This window comes from Cornus florida, unplaced genomic scaffold, assembly GCF_030987335.1.
Source record: "Cornus florida cultivar Cherokee Brave unplaced genomic scaffold, ASM3098733v1 CherokeeBrave_3.0.0_Hap2_Chr10, whole genome shotgun sequence".
NCBI classification, from domain to species: domain Eukaryota; kingdom Viridiplantae; phylum Streptophyta; class Magnoliopsida; order Cornales; family Cornaceae; genus Cornus; species Cornus florida.
This window is the reverse complement of record NW_026775580.1, coordinates 5296354-5317897: the sequence shown is the minus strand read 5'-3', so window position 1 is coordinate 5317897 and position 21544 is coordinate 5296354. Positions and strand designations below refer to the sequence as shown.

General features: G+C 40.8%; 1 protein-coding gene across 2 annotated transcripts in view; it reads right to left on the bottom strand.

The window, feature by feature from the left end:
* The window catches only part of LOC132276257 (uncharacterized), a 36211-nt gene extending 15386 nt beyond the window's left edge, over positions 1 to 20825 (bottom strand). Inside the window, exon 1 of one of the 2 annotated variants that reach the window (XM_059777610.1) lies at positions 20510 to 20825. In XM_059777610.1, the coding sequence (XP_059633593.1) occupies positions 20510 to 20722 (213 nt within the window). In that variant the 5' untranslated portion in view covers positions 20723 to 20825. The remainder of the gene's footprint in view (positions 1 to 20509) is intronic. The other variant, XM_059777611.1, reaches the window with a different exon arrangement.
* Between the last annotated feature and the right edge of the window lie 719 nt (positions 20826 to 21544).

Genomic DNA, 21544 nt, shown 5'->3' with positions numbered 1-21544 from the left:
CTCCCAAAACCAAATCTCCATACCATCATGAACTATGAATCTGATATGCTTAGAAAACTCATTCCATCCCTTCCGAATGGCTTTCCAAACACAAACACCTCCAAATAGACACCATAGCAGAGCCCTCCCCCCCCCCCCCCCCCCAAACAAAAAAAAAAGCGATACAAGATAACCCATAAACTCATCCCCTAAACCTCCCCATAGGAAGTTCCTCTGAAGTCTTTCAATACAAGCAGCAACCGAGGACGGAATCTGGAAAAGGGATAAAAAAATTATATAGGAATGCTCAACAAAGTGCTTTTCAACAAGGTAACCCTCCCACCTTTTGATAAATATTGTTTCTTCCCCCCCGCAAGCCTCCTCTCCACCACCGGATCCCAAGCACCTACAATCCTCGAAGAAACCCCCAGAGGCAAACCCAAGTAAAAGATCGAAAAAGAACTAACTCAATAACCAAGAACAGAAGCTAATTCCTCAATCTCCGAAACCTCCCCCACTGGAATCAAAGCGCTCTTCCCCACATTCACTTTCAAACCCGTGACTGCCTGAAAACAGATCAACACCGACCTCAAATATCTCATCTGAGACACCTCAGCCTCGCAAAAAACAAGAGTATCATCCGCAAATAAAAGGTGAGAAATCTCCAGCTGATGCATATCATCCCTTCCCACCCTAAAACCCCTGATGAAGCCCACCTACACAGCCCTCCCCATCAATCTACTAAGCCCCTCCATCACAATGATGAACAGAAGTGGGGACAAAGGACAATAAATGATGAAGATCAAGAAAGTAAGCAAAGGATATCATAGGAAAACAGTGAGCAAATCACATAAAATATTCAAATAGTTTAAATTTCATTAATTAAGCAATAAGCTAAGAAGCACAGAAACAGATACGGGACACGGATACAACACGAACACGGCGATACGTCAAATCCAAAAAAATTAGGACACGGATACAGTGGGGACACGGCGAATAATAAATATATATTATATATATGATATTATACTTCAAAAATTAAGAGTAATATTATTTTTTATCAACCTATTAATGAAAAAAATTAGAAAAAAAAAAAAAAAAAAAATTAGGGTTTAGTTAAAAAAAAAAATTTTTTGATAAGTAAATTGTATTAAAAGCATTCAAAAGGGGAACACGTCCCAAACTATACAAAGACAAAACAGAGCCTATGAACTCAAAGAGCTCATAAAATCAACAATATCCTCAAGAGAGGAGTAGTCTCTCCCCTGACCCCAACAAAACAAATTACAAATGATAGAAAATTTTAACACCCCAATGGAGGATTCCTTTCCCTCAAAAGATCTTCCATTACGGTCTCTCCAAAGGCCCCACCAAATACAAAAAGGGGTCACCCTCCAAAAAACTCTGGCCTGAGCCCCCACCCATTGGCCCCTCCACATATCTAACAACTCCCAAGATGACCGAGGCATGACCCAATGAATACCAAACAGGCCAAACATCAAACTCCAACAATCATGAGCCACAGGACAGTGCAACAAAAGATAATCCACCAACTCCCCATTAATCTTGCAAAGACAACACCTATTAACAATGATATGCCTTCGCTTCCTCAAATTGTCCAAAGTCAAAATCTTACTCCAAGCTGCAGTCCACACAAAAAAGGCCACCCTAAGAGGCGCCTTAGACCTCCACACCGTCTTCCATGGGAATAAGGTACCATGAAAACCAGAAAGGCACACAAAAAAGGTCCGGACCTGGAACATCCCCTGAGAAGAAGGCACCCAAATCAAGGAATCTGCCCCAGACCCCTCCACCTCTTGTCCGTAAAGGAGAGCCAAAAACCCAGTGACATCATCCAGCTCCCAATCTTGAAAAGCTCGCCGGAAACGCACATCCCAAGACAACCTTCCACTATCAAGGCGATAGTAGTCAACAACCATAGCATGTTTGTCAACAGCAATCCTGAAAAGCCTGGGAAACAATAAGGCCAAAGGCCTATCATCACACCATGGATCCTCCCAAAACCGGATAGTTCTTCTATCCCGAACTCTGAATCTAATATGTTTGGAAAAGGCATCCCACCCCTTACCAATGGCCCTCCACACCCCCACTCCACTAACAGACCTGACTGGTCTAACTGACCACCCTCCTCTTTCCTCCCCAAAGCGACATGAGATAACCCTTCTCCATAATCTATGTCTTTCCTTACCAAATCTCCAAAGCCACTTACCAAGATTAGTTAAAAATAAAAATAAGAATCCATAAAAGAGAAGAAATTCATGGAAACAACCAAAAATATTGTTGTGAAAGGAAAAAAAGAAGTATCAAAGGCTTGCAAAGAAGAAGAAGAAGAAGAAGAAGAGAGAGAGAGAGAGAGAGAGAGAGAGAGAGAGGGCATCCACCGGCAGCGAAGCTTGGTCAGTGGGAGAACAAGAGAGAGCCAAAGTTGATCGTGCAAGAGTTTGAATATTTGAAATAAAATATAAGCCGAATTATGTGATTATTTTAATATAAAATTGTTTTATAAAAAACAACTTTAAAGTAATTATATAATGACAACCGTCTTATGGGAAGTTACTAAACAATTCCTCATATTTATACTTTAACAAACCTTTCTTAAAAATCCCCAAGAATGCACTTATCAAAAAAGAGAAATCCTCAACAATGCGACACACATGTCGGAAACGCCTCCATGGTGTGTCGGAGGCGTGTCCACAGCTATGTTACCTGGACTCGCCGGAACTGTCAAGAGTGTCTGTGTCAACACGACAGGACGCCGACACGAACACCGGATACGAGTCACACTCCTCATTTGTCTACCGGACACAGCTGCCATTGATGGTGGTGCTAGAAAGCTGGTTCAAAAAATGAAACGGGGTTGGCTACCATTGACGATGGTGTTAGTTCTTCAAAGGTTGAAGATGTGTCTCGGCGAGCATGCTTCAGATCTTTCCTATGATGCGTTATTAAATTTAACGGCTAAGATGAAGCTATCTCTTAATGCTTTTTTTCATTTTACGGCAAATAGGATGCCACTTGTCCATGGTAGACATAACCTTTTAGTTAATGGGATACAGCTGTATGTAATGGATTACAGCTATAAGCCATTAATTACTGCTCTAACTAATAAAAAGTATTAGTATATTTTTACTTACAAAAATACAATACTCATTAGTTACGGCTGTAACTAATGGTTACTTTTCTTAAACAAATTTAAAAAACAACTGGCATATTTCTTTCAAATTGTATTCAAAAGGTCCAACTAACATAAATAAGAGGTATAGCTATGGCATGAAAGCTGGTCAATATTTATTTTTTATTCACCTTCAGATATATATATATATTGGAAAATTGATGGCTCATACATTAAAAATTTATACAATTTTCATTTATAGAAGTGTCCAAGTACCCATGTCTAGATATTGGACAGTTTTTAGCTGAGTCCCCGTGTCCCTTAATTCGATGAATTGACGAATCCGACCTCTAGACACGCACCCGTACCCGAGTCCGGGAAACACAGGTCCAAAGCGTGTTCGAATATTCAAAAATATATAAAAAATTCGGACACGTATTTTGGCGTGTCTAACACGTGTTGGGGCTTGTCCAGCGTGTGTCGGTTTCTGACACGTGTCCAACACTGATTCTTTGCCCTTTTAGGTATGTCCATGCTTCGTAGGCAATAGGGCTTTGTTTCCAAATTTTATTGTATTATCCAGCTTCTTTTGCTCTTTATTCTTTGTTTAACCTCTGAACCGTAATTCAAGTTGGTCTCATGATATTCAGTTTGTATTTATGAAACAAATGATACACCTACGTTTTACCTCTCTACTAAATTTTACATTGCTGACGAATGGAAAAATGTTCTGCCCATTGGTTGTTCTGCCCTTTGCTGGCGAGTGGTTAGATCATGTGCTGGTGTTGGTTTTTGGAAGTATATCCGGAAGGGATGGGATGAATTTTCCAAGTATATCAGATTCAGAGTTCGAGACGATAGGGATACTAGGCTATGGGAGGATTTATGGTGTGGCGAAAGTACGTTGTCTTCTTTATTTCCTAGGCTATTCAGGATTGTTGTAGACAGACTTGCTTGGGTGGCCGACTGTTATGGGCTTGATAGCGGGAGGATCGCCTGGGATGTGCGTTTTTAGCGACAGTTTCAAGACTGGGAATTGGATGACATTGCGAACTTGTTGGACCTACTGTATAAACAGACGATTGATGAGGAAGGCCCAGATTCCCTCATTTGGGTCCCCTCTCCCCAAGGGAGATTTGAGGTCCGATCTTTCATCTGCTACCTCTCAGGCTTCTCAAGGGCTGATTTTCCTTGGAAGACATTCTGGTATTCAAAGACTCCCTTAAAGGTGGCTTTTTCTTTTTTTTTGTTTGGACTATCGTTTGGGGAAAGATTCTTACCCTTGACAACCTTAGAAGGAGAAGACAGATAGCGGTCAATTGAGTTGCATGTGCAAGAGGGATAGAGTCGGTGAATCAAATCATCTTCACTTACATTGTTAGGTGGCTCACGACTGTTGGAGTCTCATCTTTGGTCTGTTTGGTATACAGTGGGTGACTGGGTCATGCGCCGATCTACAAGAGGTTTGATTGACTCATGGAGAGGGTGTGGTATGGGTCCTCACGTTATTCATTTTTGGAGGGCGGTACCACTCTGCGTTTGGTGGTGCATCTAGAAGGAACGTAATAGTAGATCTTTTGAATGGGAGGAATCTCCCGTAGGAATTCTAAAATACCGTATCATTAGTTGTCTTTTATGCTAGGGGAGGGGGGAAAAGTTCATCTTTGGAGGAGAAAAATTTATCTCTTAAGATCCCTGGGTCCTTAATCCCCTTGTTTATGTTCTTTGTGTATTTATTGATTTTCTCACGTTTGTGATTTGATTAATGTGCTTATCAAAAAAAAATTGATTTTCTCATGTTTGGCTTCTTGTACTTGGATGCGTTCCCCTTTTGAACGCTCTTTAATACATTTCTAATTATAAAAAAAGAAAAAAAAAAAAAGTTGGCGCCCACCTCATGTCTGAAGAAACGAGAACCGGAAGAGGCCGCCATTCACGACAGTTGCAGATTCATCTCGACCTTCAAGGACAGCGACGCGTGTACATCAACACGCCGCACGCGAGTGGGGGAAGAAGCTCCACGAGTCGTACGCGTAACGCCCCTATCCATTCCTTTTCAGGCTATCCTCGATATGATCGTATTAATGGAGACCATCCACGTGGACGGGCACGTGGCTATACTGGCGCCCCTCATGCAATGGATTCTAATGAGCCTGATTTGAATTATGGGCCTGATTCGAGTTCTGGGCTGATAAGCCCATAGATATTAAGACGTTGCCACGTTATGGGCCATAGGCTCCTAATGAATTAAAGAGAAAGGTTACGTGGGCCCAACAATCAATTGTCCATTTCTTTTCTGAACGACTAGTCGAGCCCAAAAGTCTTGCTCCAGCCCAAAGAAGATCGTTCAGTTAATGATCTTCTACCCCCACAACATCTTCTTCACGTCTCTTCTGCAAACAGACTGTGGTCCTTGCCAAAGAAGAGGGGATGGATGCAGTTCAGTGCAGACGCAGCCAGATTGAGTGCGGACGAGAAGACTTTCCGACACAATCAGTGCTGTTGTAAATCTGCAGCGTCTCTCCCCTCTGCTCTTATCTTGTCGACTGACAAAAGCCCTAGACCAAACAGGGGCTCTCATCTGATTCGCTATGGAAACAGATGGTCTCATAATGATAAACATAAGTGGATCACTGGCACCTCTTCAACCAATGACCCAGGTATGTCCTCTGTCCCTCACCTTAAGAGCCCTCCTTATGCTCCTCCTCCTTCTTCTACTCCTCATTGTGGGGTGTTGAGATGGAGAAGGGTGAGCTATCGGTTTTGACATCAGTGCCTGAAATCGAGTCCGGGTTGAATACGAAAGGATGGATGGCTGCGGACCTGTTCTTCCTAGGTATGTTGACCTAAATGCTTATGCAGTTAAGGAATCGCCTGAGGGGGTCACAGTTTGTGTGGGACGTGAGCTTCATTTTCAACTGACAAACGACTCGGCTTTGGCTTTGCTCAAAGAGCTTCGTCTCTGTGCTGCTCTGAAAGGATTTAATTGTTTACCACCTGAAGGGTTAAAGGCGACTAAATCTCTTAGCTTTTTGAACTATTGTATAGGTAACTCTGCTACAGATACGGAATCGCAGATGGATCTGTCTGTAAGTGGAAAGGATAGCGCAACGGAGGTGATTGATAACTTGGTTTCCATTCAATAGGTATATTCTAACGAGGTAGTCCTATGGTTGAAGACTGACCAATCTAATCTGGGATTGGTGGAACCGTTGGCTGTTGTGCGACCCGGTAGCTCTGAAACGACTGCTGATTTGGGCAAGGAATAGGTATTACCAAACATAAGGGCTACTAGTGAGCTATTGGGTGTCTGATCAGAGGGTAATAGTGATCAGGCATTGTCCATTCTTCATGCAATTGTGGAAGGAAGAGAGGTTGCAGTGATAGATGAGGTTGTGAATAAGAGACCGTTATCATTTTGGAAAAGGGAGCAGGAGGTCAAGAATCTAATCTCTTATGTCAACTATGAAAGGAAGAGGGGTGGTGAGGGAGAGGGGAAGGACTAGAAGTAGGAGCAGAAGAAGGGGAGGGGAGATAATTTTATCTGGTTCTTAATGAAGCTATGAATCATTACTTGAAATGTTCGTGGTCTTAATGATCCGGACAAAAGGAGGGTGGTGAAGGTAGCGTTAAGGAAGTGGGGCGCCCAGGTTGTTTATTTGCAAGAAACTAAGATGGCCTCTATGTCTGATGGGGCTGTTAAGAGTCTTTGGGGAGGAAGGTTTATGGAATGGGAGGCCTTAAATGCTTTAGGTACCTCTGGTGGAATTTACTTATATGGGATCGCAGATGGTTGTCTCGGATGGATGTTTGGATGGGGAGGTTCTCTATGTCCTGCGTGTTCAAGACGGAGGAGGATAACTTCAAATGGGGTTTTCTCTGGGGTCTATGGACCGGTAGTTGATAGTGATAGACCACTCTTTTGGGAGGAGCTTTGCCATGTTCAGGGATTGTGGTCTCTTCCTTGGTGTCTGGGTGGGGACTTTAATTCTGTTAGGTCCCTATTAGAGAGGTCCACAGGGGGAAGGTGGTCTTCGGACATGACTCGGTTTTCTGATTTTATTAATGGGTATTTTCTCATTGATCTACCAATGGAAGGGGCAGCCTTTACCTGGTCTAATGGCAAAGACCCAGTTACCTTATCACGGCTGGATAGGTTCTTGATCTCTGGGGAGTGGGAAGAGAAATTCCCGGATGCTGTTTAGGCGGTTTTAGCAAGGGTCACTTCTGATTGTGTTCCTCTAGTACTGGATTGTGGGGGTTTGAGGTCTTGGAGTTCCCCGTTTCGATTTGAGAATAATATTGCTGAGAGTGGAGGACTTCCAAGGGAGTGTTCGATTTGAGAAAGCAACGGTTACAGGTTCCTCCAGTTTTGTGTTAGCCAAGAAGCTAAGAGCTCTCAAAATCGAGCTTAAGAGGTGGAATAAGGAAGTGTTCCGAAATCTTGAATGGAGAAAGAATAGAGTCCTCGTTGATTTTTCTGCGATTGATTGTCTTGAAGAGGCGGGTGGGGATGTAGAGTCTCTACGCTCTAGGAGAGCTTCCTGTCAGGCGGTTCTTGCTGAGATTGCTAGTATGGAGGAGATTTTGTGCCGCCAGAAATCTCAGGCTTTATGGCTCAAAGAGGGCGACCGTAATACGAAATTTTTCCACTGGCTTGCAAATGCCCACAGGAGGAGTAATCATATAGGGCGAATCCGGGTGGATGGTTCGCAATTGTGGAGGGAGGAAGAGGTGCGTAATGGGATCGTCTCTTTTTACCAAAAGCTTTACACCGAGCCGTTGGGATGGAGACTCAGGCTTGACGGGCTTCATTTTGAGGCTATTTCTGAGTTGGATAGAGATCATCTTGAGATCCCTTTTCCGAAGAGGAAGTGTTAAAGGCCTTATTGAGTTGCAATGGTGACAAAGCCCCGGGGCCAGATGGGTTTACTATGCGATTTCTGTTGGAAAGTTGGGAGGTGGTGAGAAATGAGGTGATGGGCACCTTTTAGGAGTATCATTCTAATGGTGCCTTCGAGAAGTCGTTAAATGCCTTTTTCATTGCCCTCATCCCTAAGAAGGGTGGCACTTCTGACATTAAGGATGTTAGACCAATTAGCCTTGTGGGTTGCATTTACAAGCTCATTGCCAAGGTTCTTGCTCTTATGATGAGGTATGCCATGGATGGGATTATTTCGGATTCCCATACTGCTTTTGTCGGAGAACGATAAATTCTAGACTCAGTTCTTATTGCAAGCGAATGTGTGGATTCCAGACTGCGAAGTGGTGTCCCGAAAGTTTTATGCAAATTTGACATTGAAAAAGCTTATGATCATGTTAATTGGAATTTCCTGTTGTACTTACTCTAGAGAATGGGGTTTGGAAGTAGATGGAGGAAACGGATAGAGACATGTCTTTCGTCCGTAAAGTTCTCTGTTCTCATGAATGGGTCTCCTACTGGTTTCTTCGGGTGTTCTCGGGGTTTAAGACAAGGAGATCCCTTGTCGTCTTTTCTTTTTCTTGTCGTAATGGAGGGCTTGAGCAGACTCATGAGAAGGGCAGAGGATCTCGGTCTTATCAAGGGTTTTAGGGTGCGCAGAGATCTAGCTCATTAGATGGAGATCTCTCATCTTCTGTTCGCGGATGATACCTTGGTCTTTTGTGATGCTGATGTGTCTCAACTTAGATATTTGAGCTGCATTCTGGATTGTTTTCAGGCGGTTTCTGGGCTGAAGGTCAATGTGGCTAAGCGCGTGTTTGTTCTGGTTGGGGATGTTAAGGATATTTCCTCCTTAGCCGCAATTCTTGGGTGTAGGGTGAGTTCTTTCCCTATTCCTATTTGAGTTTGCCTTTGGGGGTCTCCTCTAGGAAAGTGGGGAGCTAGGATCTTGTGATTGATAGGTACGTTAAGAGGTTGGCAGGGTGGAAGAAGCAATATCTGTCGAAGGGGGGAAAAGTTACCCTCATAAAGAGTACTCTCTTGTGCCTGCCTACTTATTTTTTATCTGTGTTACAAATTCCATGCTCTGTTGTTAAAAGGATTGAAAAGATCCAAAGGGATTACCTCTGGGCAAAAGGGGCGAAGGGTTTAAGTATCATCTTGTCAGGTGGGAGCAAGTTTGCAAGCCCAACAAGTCAGCTGGTCTGGGTATCCGGAGGTTGGTCCTGTTTAATCAAGCTCTCTTGGGCAAAATGGTTATGGAGATTCGACACGGAAAGGCATCGCCCTTAGAGAAGGCTTGTTTCATGTCGTTTTGGGGAGGAGCGTGGCGGCTGGTCTACTCGTCCAGTCACTATTGCGGGAGGAGTTGGTGTGTGGAAATTCATTCGGCTAGGATGTTTTCTCTTCCTATATTAGATTCAAGGTTCGTGACGGTAGATATGTTCGATTTTGGGAGGATTTATAGTGCGGTGACCAGCCATTATCTTGCACCTTTCCCAGTTTGTGCAGCATCACCGCCGACAGACATGCCTGCGTAGTTACCTGTGATCACAATATCATTTACATACACCACAAGAAAAATGAAGCCAGCTTTAGTGCGCTGGTGAAATACCGAATGATCGGTCTGGCATCTGCTAAGACCAAATTCTAATGCTGCCTCAGAGAATTTTCCAAACCAAGCCAGAAGAGATTGTTTCAATCCATACAGGGCCTTTTTAAGGCGACAAACAGTGTGACAATACTCCCCCTGAGAAACAAACCCAAGGGGTTGCTCCATATAAACTTCTTCAACCAAGTCACCATGTAAGAAGGCATTTTTGACATCCAATTGAAACAACGGCCAATTACAATTGGTAGCAATGGAAATAAGTACCTGAATAGAAGAAATCTTAGCAACAGGGGAAAAAGTCTCATCATAATCAACACCATAAGTCTGAGTGTACCTTTTTGCCACTAGACGAGCCTTCAACCACTCAATAGACCTATCGTGAAGGTATCTAACAGTGTAGACCCACTTACAACCAACTGTTTTGGAACCCGGAGGTAAGGGAACAAGATCCCAAGTTTGATTACGGTAGAGGGCATCCATTTCATCTACCATGGCTTGGCACCAATCCAAATTAGAGTGAGCATCCTGCAAAGTCTTGGGAACAAAAGTAGCAGACATTTTGGATAAAAAACAAGATAAAGAGGATGAAACATTAGGGTAGGAGACAAAGTTAGAAATGGGATGTGTAGTAACACACGACCGAGAACCCTTATGGAGAGCAATAAGCAAATCATCAGGTATAATAGATGGCGTCGGATCTGAAGACTCTGAAGGAGATGGAGGGAGCGAAGTAGGCGGTTGAGGTCGTCGAGTATAAACCTACAATGATAACTGAGCGAGGAGGTGCGGGAGCAGGGAATAGAGAGGGAACAGTTGGCATAGGTGGCTCAAGAGTAATATCGAGAGAAGTAGTAGAATCAGAAAAATATGGAAGGGACTCAAAAAAGGAGACATCAGCACTAGTGAAATAGTGTTGAAAATGAGGACTGTGGTAACGATAACCCTTCTGAGTGTGATAATACCAAAGAAAAACACACTTAGTGGCACAAGGGTCGAGTTTGTCAAGACCGGGTCCAAGGTTATGTACGTAACACACACATCCAAAAGCCCGAGGAGTTAAATTAAACGATGCGGAGTTGGGAAATAGGACAGAATGAGGAGATTTCCCTTGTAACATCGACAAGGGCATCTTCGGCGCTTTTGACAACTATGTTACATATTATTAGTAAAAAATTAACAAAATTCAAATTCAAATATACTAAAAAATGATTAATTGAGTTGTTTACCTGGTGCCCTTGACTTTCTTTGTCTAGCAGCAATTGATGAGCCAAATAGACCATCAGCTTTCATATATCTACTCAACTCCAAAGATATTTTATCTTGCACTTTAGTGGTTGGAACCAATCTTTCTATGCATTTATATAAACCACCCATCACCTCTTCATCTTGCTCAATATTTGGATTGCTATAAAAATATTCTGGGTTCAAGAAATGCCCAACAACATGCAAAGGGCGATGGAGTTGGATATTCCACCTAGTATCAATGATCTTAAAGATGTCCTTATACTTCTCATTCCCACCAAAAACTTTAACTATCGCTTCTTTAGCCCTTCCCATAGCTGCATAAATATATCCCATTCGAGGCTTTCTCTCACCATTAACCAACTTAAGTACACGAACAAGAGGGCTTGCTACTTTGAGAGAGTACACAATGCTTGTCCAAAATGTAGGCATCAACACAATCTGTGCTACATTTTTCCCTTGTATCTCTTTCGCCCATTTACTGGAGGTCCATTCTTGTGAAGTGAACGTCTTCCTCGAGCAATCCTTTTGATGATGGATGCTTGATAACGTGATAAATGAAGTGGCAAATCGAGTCGTTGCAGGTCTAAGCAACTCTTTATGTCCAGTATAATGCCTCATCATGTTTAACAAACCCGAACGGTTATAAATATAACCATTTAACATTATAGCTCTCTTTATGGTCCTCATTATAGTTGGGATCTTAGCAATGTCCTCCAACATCAGGTCACACAATGTGCAGCACAAGATGACCAATACAAATGTCAGTGCCTTCCCTCTAACATTCTCCCTGTTGTAAAGAAAGAAAATTTGGATTAATAGAAGGCTAGAAGCAATAAACCTAAAATTTTCACATCAAGTACATATTGAAATTTATACTTGCCACAACATTAGAAGAGGCACTATCAGTGACTACTTGAATCACATTTGATGCTCCAATTTGTTGCACGAACTTGTTAAGCAAGTCAAACATTTTTTCTCCGATCTTTGAATAAGAGGAAGCATTAACAGATTGAATAAACATTGTCCCTTTAGGACAATTCACCAGAAAATTAATCAAACACCTGTGTCTTTTATCCTCCCATCCATCTGCCATAATTGTGTATCCGTATTTTGCCCATTCCTCTCTATAATCCCGCATTAAATTGTCTGCATGCTCCAGTTCTTTCTTGAGGAGGGGAACTCTCACCTCATGATAAGGAGGAGGTTTCATTCCTGGACCATGTTGGCCAATAGCTTTAACAACTGGTGCAAAACTATCATAATTAAGGGCATTGAATGATATCCCAACATCATACATCCATCTTGCAAACCATTGACATGCTCGGTTTCTAAGTTCTTTCTTGCAAGCATTATCAATTGTTGTTTGCTTACCCTTGTCATTTTTTCTATTTTGCACAACTACTTCCTGAGGAGGGGTGAAGTACAAATCAATAGGACTTTCTGCTTTTGCTTTTTTGATTGAATATTATTGCTTCCAGTTCCACTTGCCACTCTTTTACCCTTAACATCAATAATTGTTACTTCATCCTCATCTTGATCATCCATGTCATCAAAATCAGGCAACAAATTTGTGTATTCCTTTTCTTCTTTCTTCTTGCTCATGTATTCTCTAATCTCTTCTTTCACATGTTTAGGACACTTTCTACATGCTTGTACTTTTCTATGTCCCCCTAAAATGTGTTGCTTAGCCCTATAAATACCTCCTTTCATAACTTTTTCACAAAAATTACACGTTGTTGCATTCCTATCTTGTGGCTTTTGTAGGCGACAATAATTCCAAGCTGGATCTTTTAACATTTTTTCCTATCTATTTACAATGAGAAATAGAATGAGGTCAATGAACCAAGTTAAATTCAGCATACAAGCATTCAGCAAACAGCATTCAGGCAATTCAACAAACAGCATTCAGAAACAAGCATTCAAAATTTAAAAAATCTAGCAAATTCCAGCAAACAGCATGCAGCAAATTTCAGTAAATTACATTCAAAAGAAGAAGCCAAGAAGGGAGGAAAAAATGAGAGATAGAGATCAGAAAAAAATGAGAGACAGAGATTGAAAAAATAATAATAATAAAGAGATAAAGTAAATGAAGAAAATAAAGAAAGAAAGAAAAAACAGAGTAGATGAAGGGAAAAAAAACAAATAAAATGAAGGCCAAAAATAAGACTTAGAGAGGAGGAAAAAAAAAATTACGAAAAGCAAAGACCCAGAAAAAATAAAAAAATAAAATAAAATAAACCAGATGAGAGAGAGGAGAAGAGAAGAGAAGAGGAGGAAAAAAAAAAACACAGAGTACTGGTCCACTAGAGTAGATGAAGGGAAAAAACAAAAAATTGAAGGCTAGTGAGAAGACAGAGAAAGGAGTAGTCTAAGACTCTGAGTAGATGAGGGGAAAAAAAAAAATAGAGCCCCTACATGAAGAAAAAGAAAAAAGAAAAACAGAGACCCAAAAAAAAAAAAAAAAAAAAAAAATCAGATGAGAGAGAGAAGAGGATAAGGAGGAAAAAAAAAACTAAACTAAAATTACTGACCTAGTAGGCTGATCTTGGCTTCGTCGAAAGGAGGCAACAGATTCTTCTCTTCCTTTCTTTCTCTTCTCTTCTCTTCTCTTCTCTTCTCTTTTTTTCTTTCTCTCTCTCTCTTCTCTTTCCCACTTTTGACTTTCCCACTCCCTCACGTTTCTTCTACAACAACTTTTGCTTAATTGATTTTTATTGATTGATGGGTTGCCTCACAAGATGACAAAATTACCATTTTTTGCTTTTAAGTTTCCAAAAGCTTTTTTAGTTTCCAAAGCTGTAAGTATATACTAAATTACTAATATTTAATAATATAAACTATAAAAGGAAAGTTAGCAAACACATTAAATATATAAAATATATTGGCAACCTATGCATAATACAAGAGGCATGCTTATACAAGCTCCAAGGCGCAGCCCAGGCGCGCGCCTAGTAAAGGTCGCTGTGCCAAGGCTATTGTGAGGCGCAATTGCTGCGCCTGTAGGCGCCCGCCCAAGCGCGCTTTTGATAACACTGCCTATGAGAACACGAACAGCATTAAAATCCTCGCATTGTTGTTGCATGCTCTTTACATCAGAGGTGATGGACTGATACAAGTTCATTTCTTCACAAATTCCCATTGCCCGTGAGAATTATTCTTCTAGATTGTGAGTACCTTGCTAGAGGTCAAAGAATTGTCTGCACACCTCATATATTCTGGTGATATTACCAGTACCCGAATATAACTGTTGGAGTCGGTTCCATATCTCCTTGGCAGTGTCCAAATACAACAAGTTGGAGCTAATATGGGGTTCAATACAATTCAGCATTAAGGAAATGATCTGAGCATCCCTTTGTTCCCATGAACTGAAATCAACATCACTATCTTTAGGTTTATCCTTAACCAAATGAGTGCAAAAGCCTTTGGCTTTCAAGAAAATTTACTGACTAGACCCATAAAACGGAATTCTTGCCACTGAGCTTTATTGAAGTCATGGGAGGATTGAAGGAAGCGGAAGATAACAGTTCTGAACTGGCAGCCATGGAGAAGAGAACAAAGAAAAATTATCAAACCTGGGAAAAAATGGCTGACTTTGTATTAGGGCCAAATTTGGGCAAACGGGCCGAATCTGGGCGAACGGGTCGAATCTGGTCAACCAGTTCGAATCAGAACCAGATCTTTGTAACTCTGGTTTTAGTACACCAAGGTTAGAATAGCATAGCCGCATAGCCAAACACGGTTGTTCTTCTTTACAACCTCATAGACGTCGGCGAGCACGCAGTGGCGGCGACGGCGACAGCAATCCAATCACAAGCAGCGGCCGAATCAACAAGCAGCGACACCACACCAAATCAGAACCTCTGCAACTTCTGGCCAAAAGAAAACACGAATCTATGAAGCCTCACCTCTGCGAATAACGACAATAGTAGGCAGCGAGCTCTCCGACAGCCAAAGCGGTAACAACACGAACAACCAAACAGGCTTAAGATCTAAAAGGACGACGAACGAGGGGCTCTGAACAGACCAGCTACCAAACTTTCGACAACAAACAGGTTTGACCTCAATCGCGATTCCGATCTATACACAAACAACACAATTGCAGTTTTCCCACAACCACGATTTCATATTGCTCTGATACCATGTTCAAACTAATGAGAGAGAGAGAGAGAGAGATGATAGAGGCTACAATCTGTATATTTCATATATCACAACCCTAAGCCAACACAAGCTTATATAAAGATACAAGAGGAGCTAATTACATAATGACCCTACCAGCTATATGTAATTACATAATGATCCAGCATATATATATATATATATACACACACACACAAACATTCTAACAAATACGATATGAATTTCATAATGGCACTAACAGGTATAAGAGGACACTATTTTGCCCTTCCATGGGAAAAAGTAGGAGGCGACATAAATTTTTTATTATTATTTTTTTAAAGTTATTTTTTTACCCCAAAAAAAATGCGGATAATACAAAGAAGCACCTTAAAAGTCTCAAGCTTAGAGAAAATTCTCAGCGTTCACATTTAAGGTTCATGAGAGTTCTCTCACGACCCGAAAGAGAAGGGAACCAAATAAAGTGCCTCTAACAACCCCAAAGGGTAGGAGAAGTTACCTAAAGTGGGGTTCACAGGCAAGATCCCTTGAGAGCCCTTCAATGGGTTCATTGAAGTAAGACAATGATCAAAAGCTTCATAATGCCCCTATTGGAGCCTAATAGACTCCCCTCGAAGTAGTCATCAGCTAAAATCTCCATACACTTCTTATGAATGTGAAGACGCTTTGAAACTTTTGAAGTACTGGCAGAAGAAACCTCAAAAACCAATACAGAATTTAAAAAAAAAAAGATGATGAAGCTTTAACCGAATTAGGCTTTCTCTCTTTCCTTCATAGAAGTAATCAGGACTTCTATCACAATCTTATTCTAATTCCATTTAGGAGCCAAGTTCTCTCGACTCTCCTCTTGTTTAGGATTAGAAGTTGATTGAAGAGGCTAGATTACATGGCATGTCTAAAAGATTTAAATTTAAATGTCTTTGAGGTTTCAATGGAACTTGAACTCTAATTTAAAAGGGATAATTGCATGCTAGATCAAGCTTGAAGGTTTGAGAATGTACTTGCAAGCATCAACTTCAATTCACACTCTAGCATAAGTAAGACAAAACTTCAAGCAAGTCAGATTAACAGATTGCCCAGTATACTACCCATGAAACTAGGCCAGCATCGTCCAAAAAATTTCTCAATAAAGATATTCTCCCCCAAAATAATAAGGTCATCTTCAAGAATTTTATTGAGATATTCCCCATTTTCTAAAGTCCTCATCATTATCATCACTGTTCTTCCATAATCTGATGGTTAAAGATTTCAAAAGGTAGAAAGATAATCTTATTTTTCAATGAAGTATTCCACGAAAGTACTCCCCCATTCAGCATGACCTTCGTTTGAAATTTCTAGAGGGACTTTGAACAATACTCATTCTCAATCCTAATAGCTTGCTTTTAAGCATTGAAATTGATCGAAAGGTGCTCTTTGCAACAAAAGTACTCACAAGAAATATGTTTGAAGTTAAAGGTTAGAGAATCACCATCATCTTCGGCATTGCTCAAGAGAATAAGATGAACTGGATGCTTCATAGGGGCCGGTCACAAGTACGTGTCAAAAGATGGGTAACTGGATGATCATGGGTTGGATAGTGCACTTGGAAGTGTGCACTCCATAGTCCACGGTTAGATGATCCCTTCCAATAGTAGCAAAGAGAGGAGGGAAAGCTTCATTGATTTCAAATTTGAAAAGTGAACTTTTGCATCTGCTCCTACAAAATCAATGGTACATCTGCAAAATCTGCTCTGTTCTTGAAGAGAAATTCCACGTGGCAAGGAATAAAAACCAGGTGCATAATGCTCACTCTCCAAGTGTAGAACAACCGAAAACACCATTTCTAGATAGGGAAGCTTCGCCAAGATGAGGGAATCACTATTTTGATGCTCTTTTCTCCCTTTTATGATGCCTTTTCAATAGTTGCTTCATCCTCACCACCATGGTTAGAAGAAGAAGATGCACTACCAATGCAGACACACACTGGTGTAACAAATGTGGTGCCATGTCTGGCATAAGGTAAGAGAATCTGTTTTTGGTCGTATAATTTAATTAACCTTACGCACCATCAGGTGTGCGCTGACTCAAACGAAACTCGGTCAATTCCCTAGGGGCTCGGTTAAGTCTCATGTGATTCCGATTCCCACCAATATATTGATAAATATCAGAATCCAACTTGTACTCCACTGAGTTGCTAAGACTCAGACTCAGCCGAGTTGTTTTTGTTTTTTTTTTGATAAGTCAGACTCAGCCGAGTTGTTGAGTCAGTCGATACGGAGAACTAGCTCAACATAGACGCAACAGAAGTCTCTGGTCTACACTTTACATAAACATCAATTGTCATTGTCCTCCATGTCCTATGCATATCCATGATTGTCCTTCTGAATCATTTTCAACAGCTTCAAACTCATCATGGTGATCAATTTCATAATCTTCATTTCCAGCAAATCATTCTCATTAGAGCCCTTCAAGTTTTTAGCCCTTATTTACTTCTGAAGGTGAATAAACAGTTTTGACTGTTTTGGCAACTACTTCTGCTTCTAAATATGCTTGTGGTGTATGCGAGCAGCTGACGATCCTGCCCCGTTCTCTCCCAACCCGTCTAGCAAAAAACTAAGATCAACCAAAAAACTGGATTTGTGGTTGGATCTCTTTTTTTCCTCTTAGATGGCAGTTTTCCCCATGACTTCACTAATAGTCTTTTCCTTTTCCTTTTTCTTTTTTATTTTATTTTTTTCTTTAGAAAAACTTCAATATTAGTCTACTGAGAATGTAAACAAGTTTCTTGCTATTCCACATAGTTCTCAACCTAACACAAAAGATGCCATCATTGCCGTGGTGGTAGATCGTGCATCAGCTCTTCTGGATGGTTCAACAATTAACTTGTTGTGCATACAAGTTGTTTCATGATAGTATGTTCCTCCAATGATAAGTTGTCTACCAACCTTAGAATGTGTTTTACTAGATGTCCAATAAACTGGAGTAGACAATTTTCCTCGTATTGAGGGGCATGCGCATTGAACATTAGAAGAAGTCAAAGAGCCTATTTAAGTTTTATTTTAAACAAGTGTTATACCAATTAAATATTCAAGGACTTTTTGTCCTTGCTAAATGAGTGTTTGATGTCACTTGGAATACGAAGCATGAAGTCCTAGACATTGACAGAAGGGTTATTACCCAATGTGGTCTCCTAGGAGGGGTGGACCAAAACAAACCTAACCTTTGGCAATACTTGCACAAAGTGGCTGCTCTCAAGGTTCGAATTCGGATTTTCAGGCTTGAAAGCCCGAGCATTTTACCAATGTAAAAATGGAATATTATATTAAAATTGTGACGAAGGAATCTTTGGGAGAGACTAAATGGCAAAAGTTCATCACAAAAGAAACATGATCATATTATAATGAAATACAATAAGTAATAAAAATAAAAGAATGAGTCTCTAGAATATGGAAAAAGAATAAGAAACAAGAGGATTTGGAGAAAGAATTGTGCTGCCAAGCATGAGAGTGGGTAGCTTTCCCTTCTATGTTGTCATCATAAGCTATATGATGAGGCCACTCAAGGCAATATTTGGGTAGCTTTCCCTTCTATTGGTGTAGATTGAAAAATATATATATATCTTTTTATAAGTAAATATATATTAACAAAGACGCTCGAAGGGGAGTGAACCCTTAACAAATCAAACAAAAGACGCAAAAGGCGCCATTACAACAATAAGTTGTCAGCAAAATCCAACAAACTATCCACAAATGGACAATTTCTCCCATTAACCCAAGAATAAAGAGAATGCAAAACATGCCACTTAATAAACCATGTCGGCGCCTCCTTTCCCTCGAAAGATCTCCTATTCTGCTCGAACCACAACCCCCACCAAACACAAAGAGGTGCAACCCTCCTAGCTTTTCTAAACCGGCTGCCCATTGGTCTCCCTCTCCAAGCCTCTAACATATCCACCGTATTCCTTGACACCACCTAATCAACCCCAAACACATTCAGAACCATACTCCAAGCATCCTCTGCCACTTTGCAATGCAACAAGAGATGGTTAACCAATTCGCCCGTCATCTTACACATGCAACACCGAATTTTAAAAAAATGGTATTCAATAGGCCAAAATTAGGAGGCAAAAAACTAGCCTCAAAGTGAGGTGCATAATGCAAATTTGGTCCACCAAGAACCGAATTTTTTTTGGCCATTGTTGGGTGTTGACGATCATTATCATCGTAATCTCTAAAGATGATAAGCTTGTGTTGGATGTACTCCTCAAAACATTGCTTGACATCATTGTCTACAAATGCATTGTCCGGAAAGGCCTGTGAAATCATTGGAGCTGCAGAAGAAGGTCTTTCTTGTTGTGGGGGAGGCGGCATGTACCTTTGACTAATTTTCTTTTGACCTATAGTTTCAGCCATAATGGCTATGAATCTGAGTGTTACCTAACACCAAAAGTTCAAGAACCATAGTTCTTGCTCGAGAAGAAGAGTGAGTAGGGTTGGGTGCATTTGAGAACTAGAGCTTGAGAGCGTATATGGAGAGTCTAGAGAGTGATTGTGAAAGTTTATTGACTGTGAAGGGAGGTTGATATAGGCAAAACTAGTGTGTATAAGAGAGGTTTACAATGTGCAAAACCCTGTGACGTGCGTGTAAGGGTATAAATTCAAGAATTTGAAAGTTTTTAATTGAATTGCACACGTTCTCAAACTCGAATGAACAAATGCATAGAAATTGTATTTTCGTGAATAGTGCTCTCTCGCCTAAGGTGTACCGGTGCATGAAGTAAATGTATCGTTGCACGCTATGCAAAACCTTTTTTTGTATTGATGCATGTGGCAAACTTACTTACCCTTCCACTCAACTTCCAAAATTTCTCTCAAATGTCCATTCTTTCACCTTTTCTCACTCTAACATACCCAAAAATATATCTACTACCAAGAACAAATAAACAACTTTTTGGTATTTTTCAAAATTTTAAACTACTAGTTGCACCTATTATTTATAACACTAACCATTATGGCTGCTATTACCTTTAATTAAGCCCTTACGAAAACTGTAAAATAGATGGCCAGTTCAACAAAATACTCAACTGTGTGCCTCTTCCCTTTGACAAGTGTTCTCTATATCTCACAGGGTTATGAGCCAAGGTGAATGTGACAATCCCATGGACTTAAGTATGTCAGATCTAACTTCCACTAGTACTAATTTCAAGTGAAATATTACCTTCAACTCAGAATAACAATTGCTTCGTGTAAAGAAAACTAATTAGATGAAAGCAGAATAGAAGTTGCAATATTGGATTAATCACTCTTCTGGAACAGCGTAATTTAAGCTTATCAATTCACCCCTCTTCCTTATTTGCAATGCCTTATTAATCCTTAGCTATCGGTCAAAACATTCAAACCAATAACCAATCAGATATACACACAATTTTACAAAAACACACAATTCCCCAAACAATTTTCTTACACACATATGCATAAATAGAAAGAGAGGATATGTATATATATACCAAACTGCCATTAGGGGGTTTGGAATCCTTAGCGTTAGAAGTGTTGTCGCTGCTGTTGGTTTGAGCTCTCAAAGCGAATCTTCTTCCACTGATAAATATCTTTCTTGGTAAGCTGATCGAAGAACACAGCGGATCAGTTCGGCATGAGACGAGGACCGGCGGAGCAGACGAAGATTGCGATAAGAGTGATGGCTTCACTCTCAACGATGACATTTGCAAACCCCAGGAAAATTATAAACAATCCTCGTTCCTTAAAAACCCTATCATACACGTTTTAAAAAATATAAATAGTAAATGGATATCTCCTCTTTGGAGTGGGGGTGTAAGATATAGGCAGTTCCCACGGATGAGGGTTTAGCTTTTGGAGGCGCGTTGATTTTTACTCCTTTACACAAATGACCACGTTAGGCCCGCAATGCCCCCATTGCTCCAAAATTTACACCTTCCCCCCTCTAAACCAGCCGGCATTTTGTTCGGGTAAATTCTTCAGGTTAAGTTACTACAATACCCTCTAATATTTTATAAATATGACATGAAAGGAATATGTTTATAAAATTACTATATTACCCAAATTGAGTCTCGATGAAAGGAAAAAAAAAAATTTATATTTGGTCATTCCAAATCGAGGGCATAAAGAAGATAGAGAGAGGAAAGTGGTCAGCAGGCCATTAGTAGTGAAGGGCTTTCATTCGATCTCTCCGATGAGGTTGTGCGAAGACAGTGAAGATTGACCTTTTGGCGTGCGTGAGAGGTGTCGCCAGAAGCTACTATGTGGAGGTAGACGTTGGAGGAACGTGGTGGAACAAGTTTGAGCCCTAAATTTGCAAACGATGAAGGTAAGAGCAGAGCCACCATCTTCATTGCTTCCACATACGATGGACATAGCCACCATCTTCACCACCACCGCGATAGCCGTAGCCACCATCACCTCCACCGCCGCGACACAAACACTGATCATACTCCCCTCCTCTACCCCAAGGTCATCATTGCCCCGACCTGGAGTCTAACAAGGTTCGACAGAGTCCTGTTATTCAG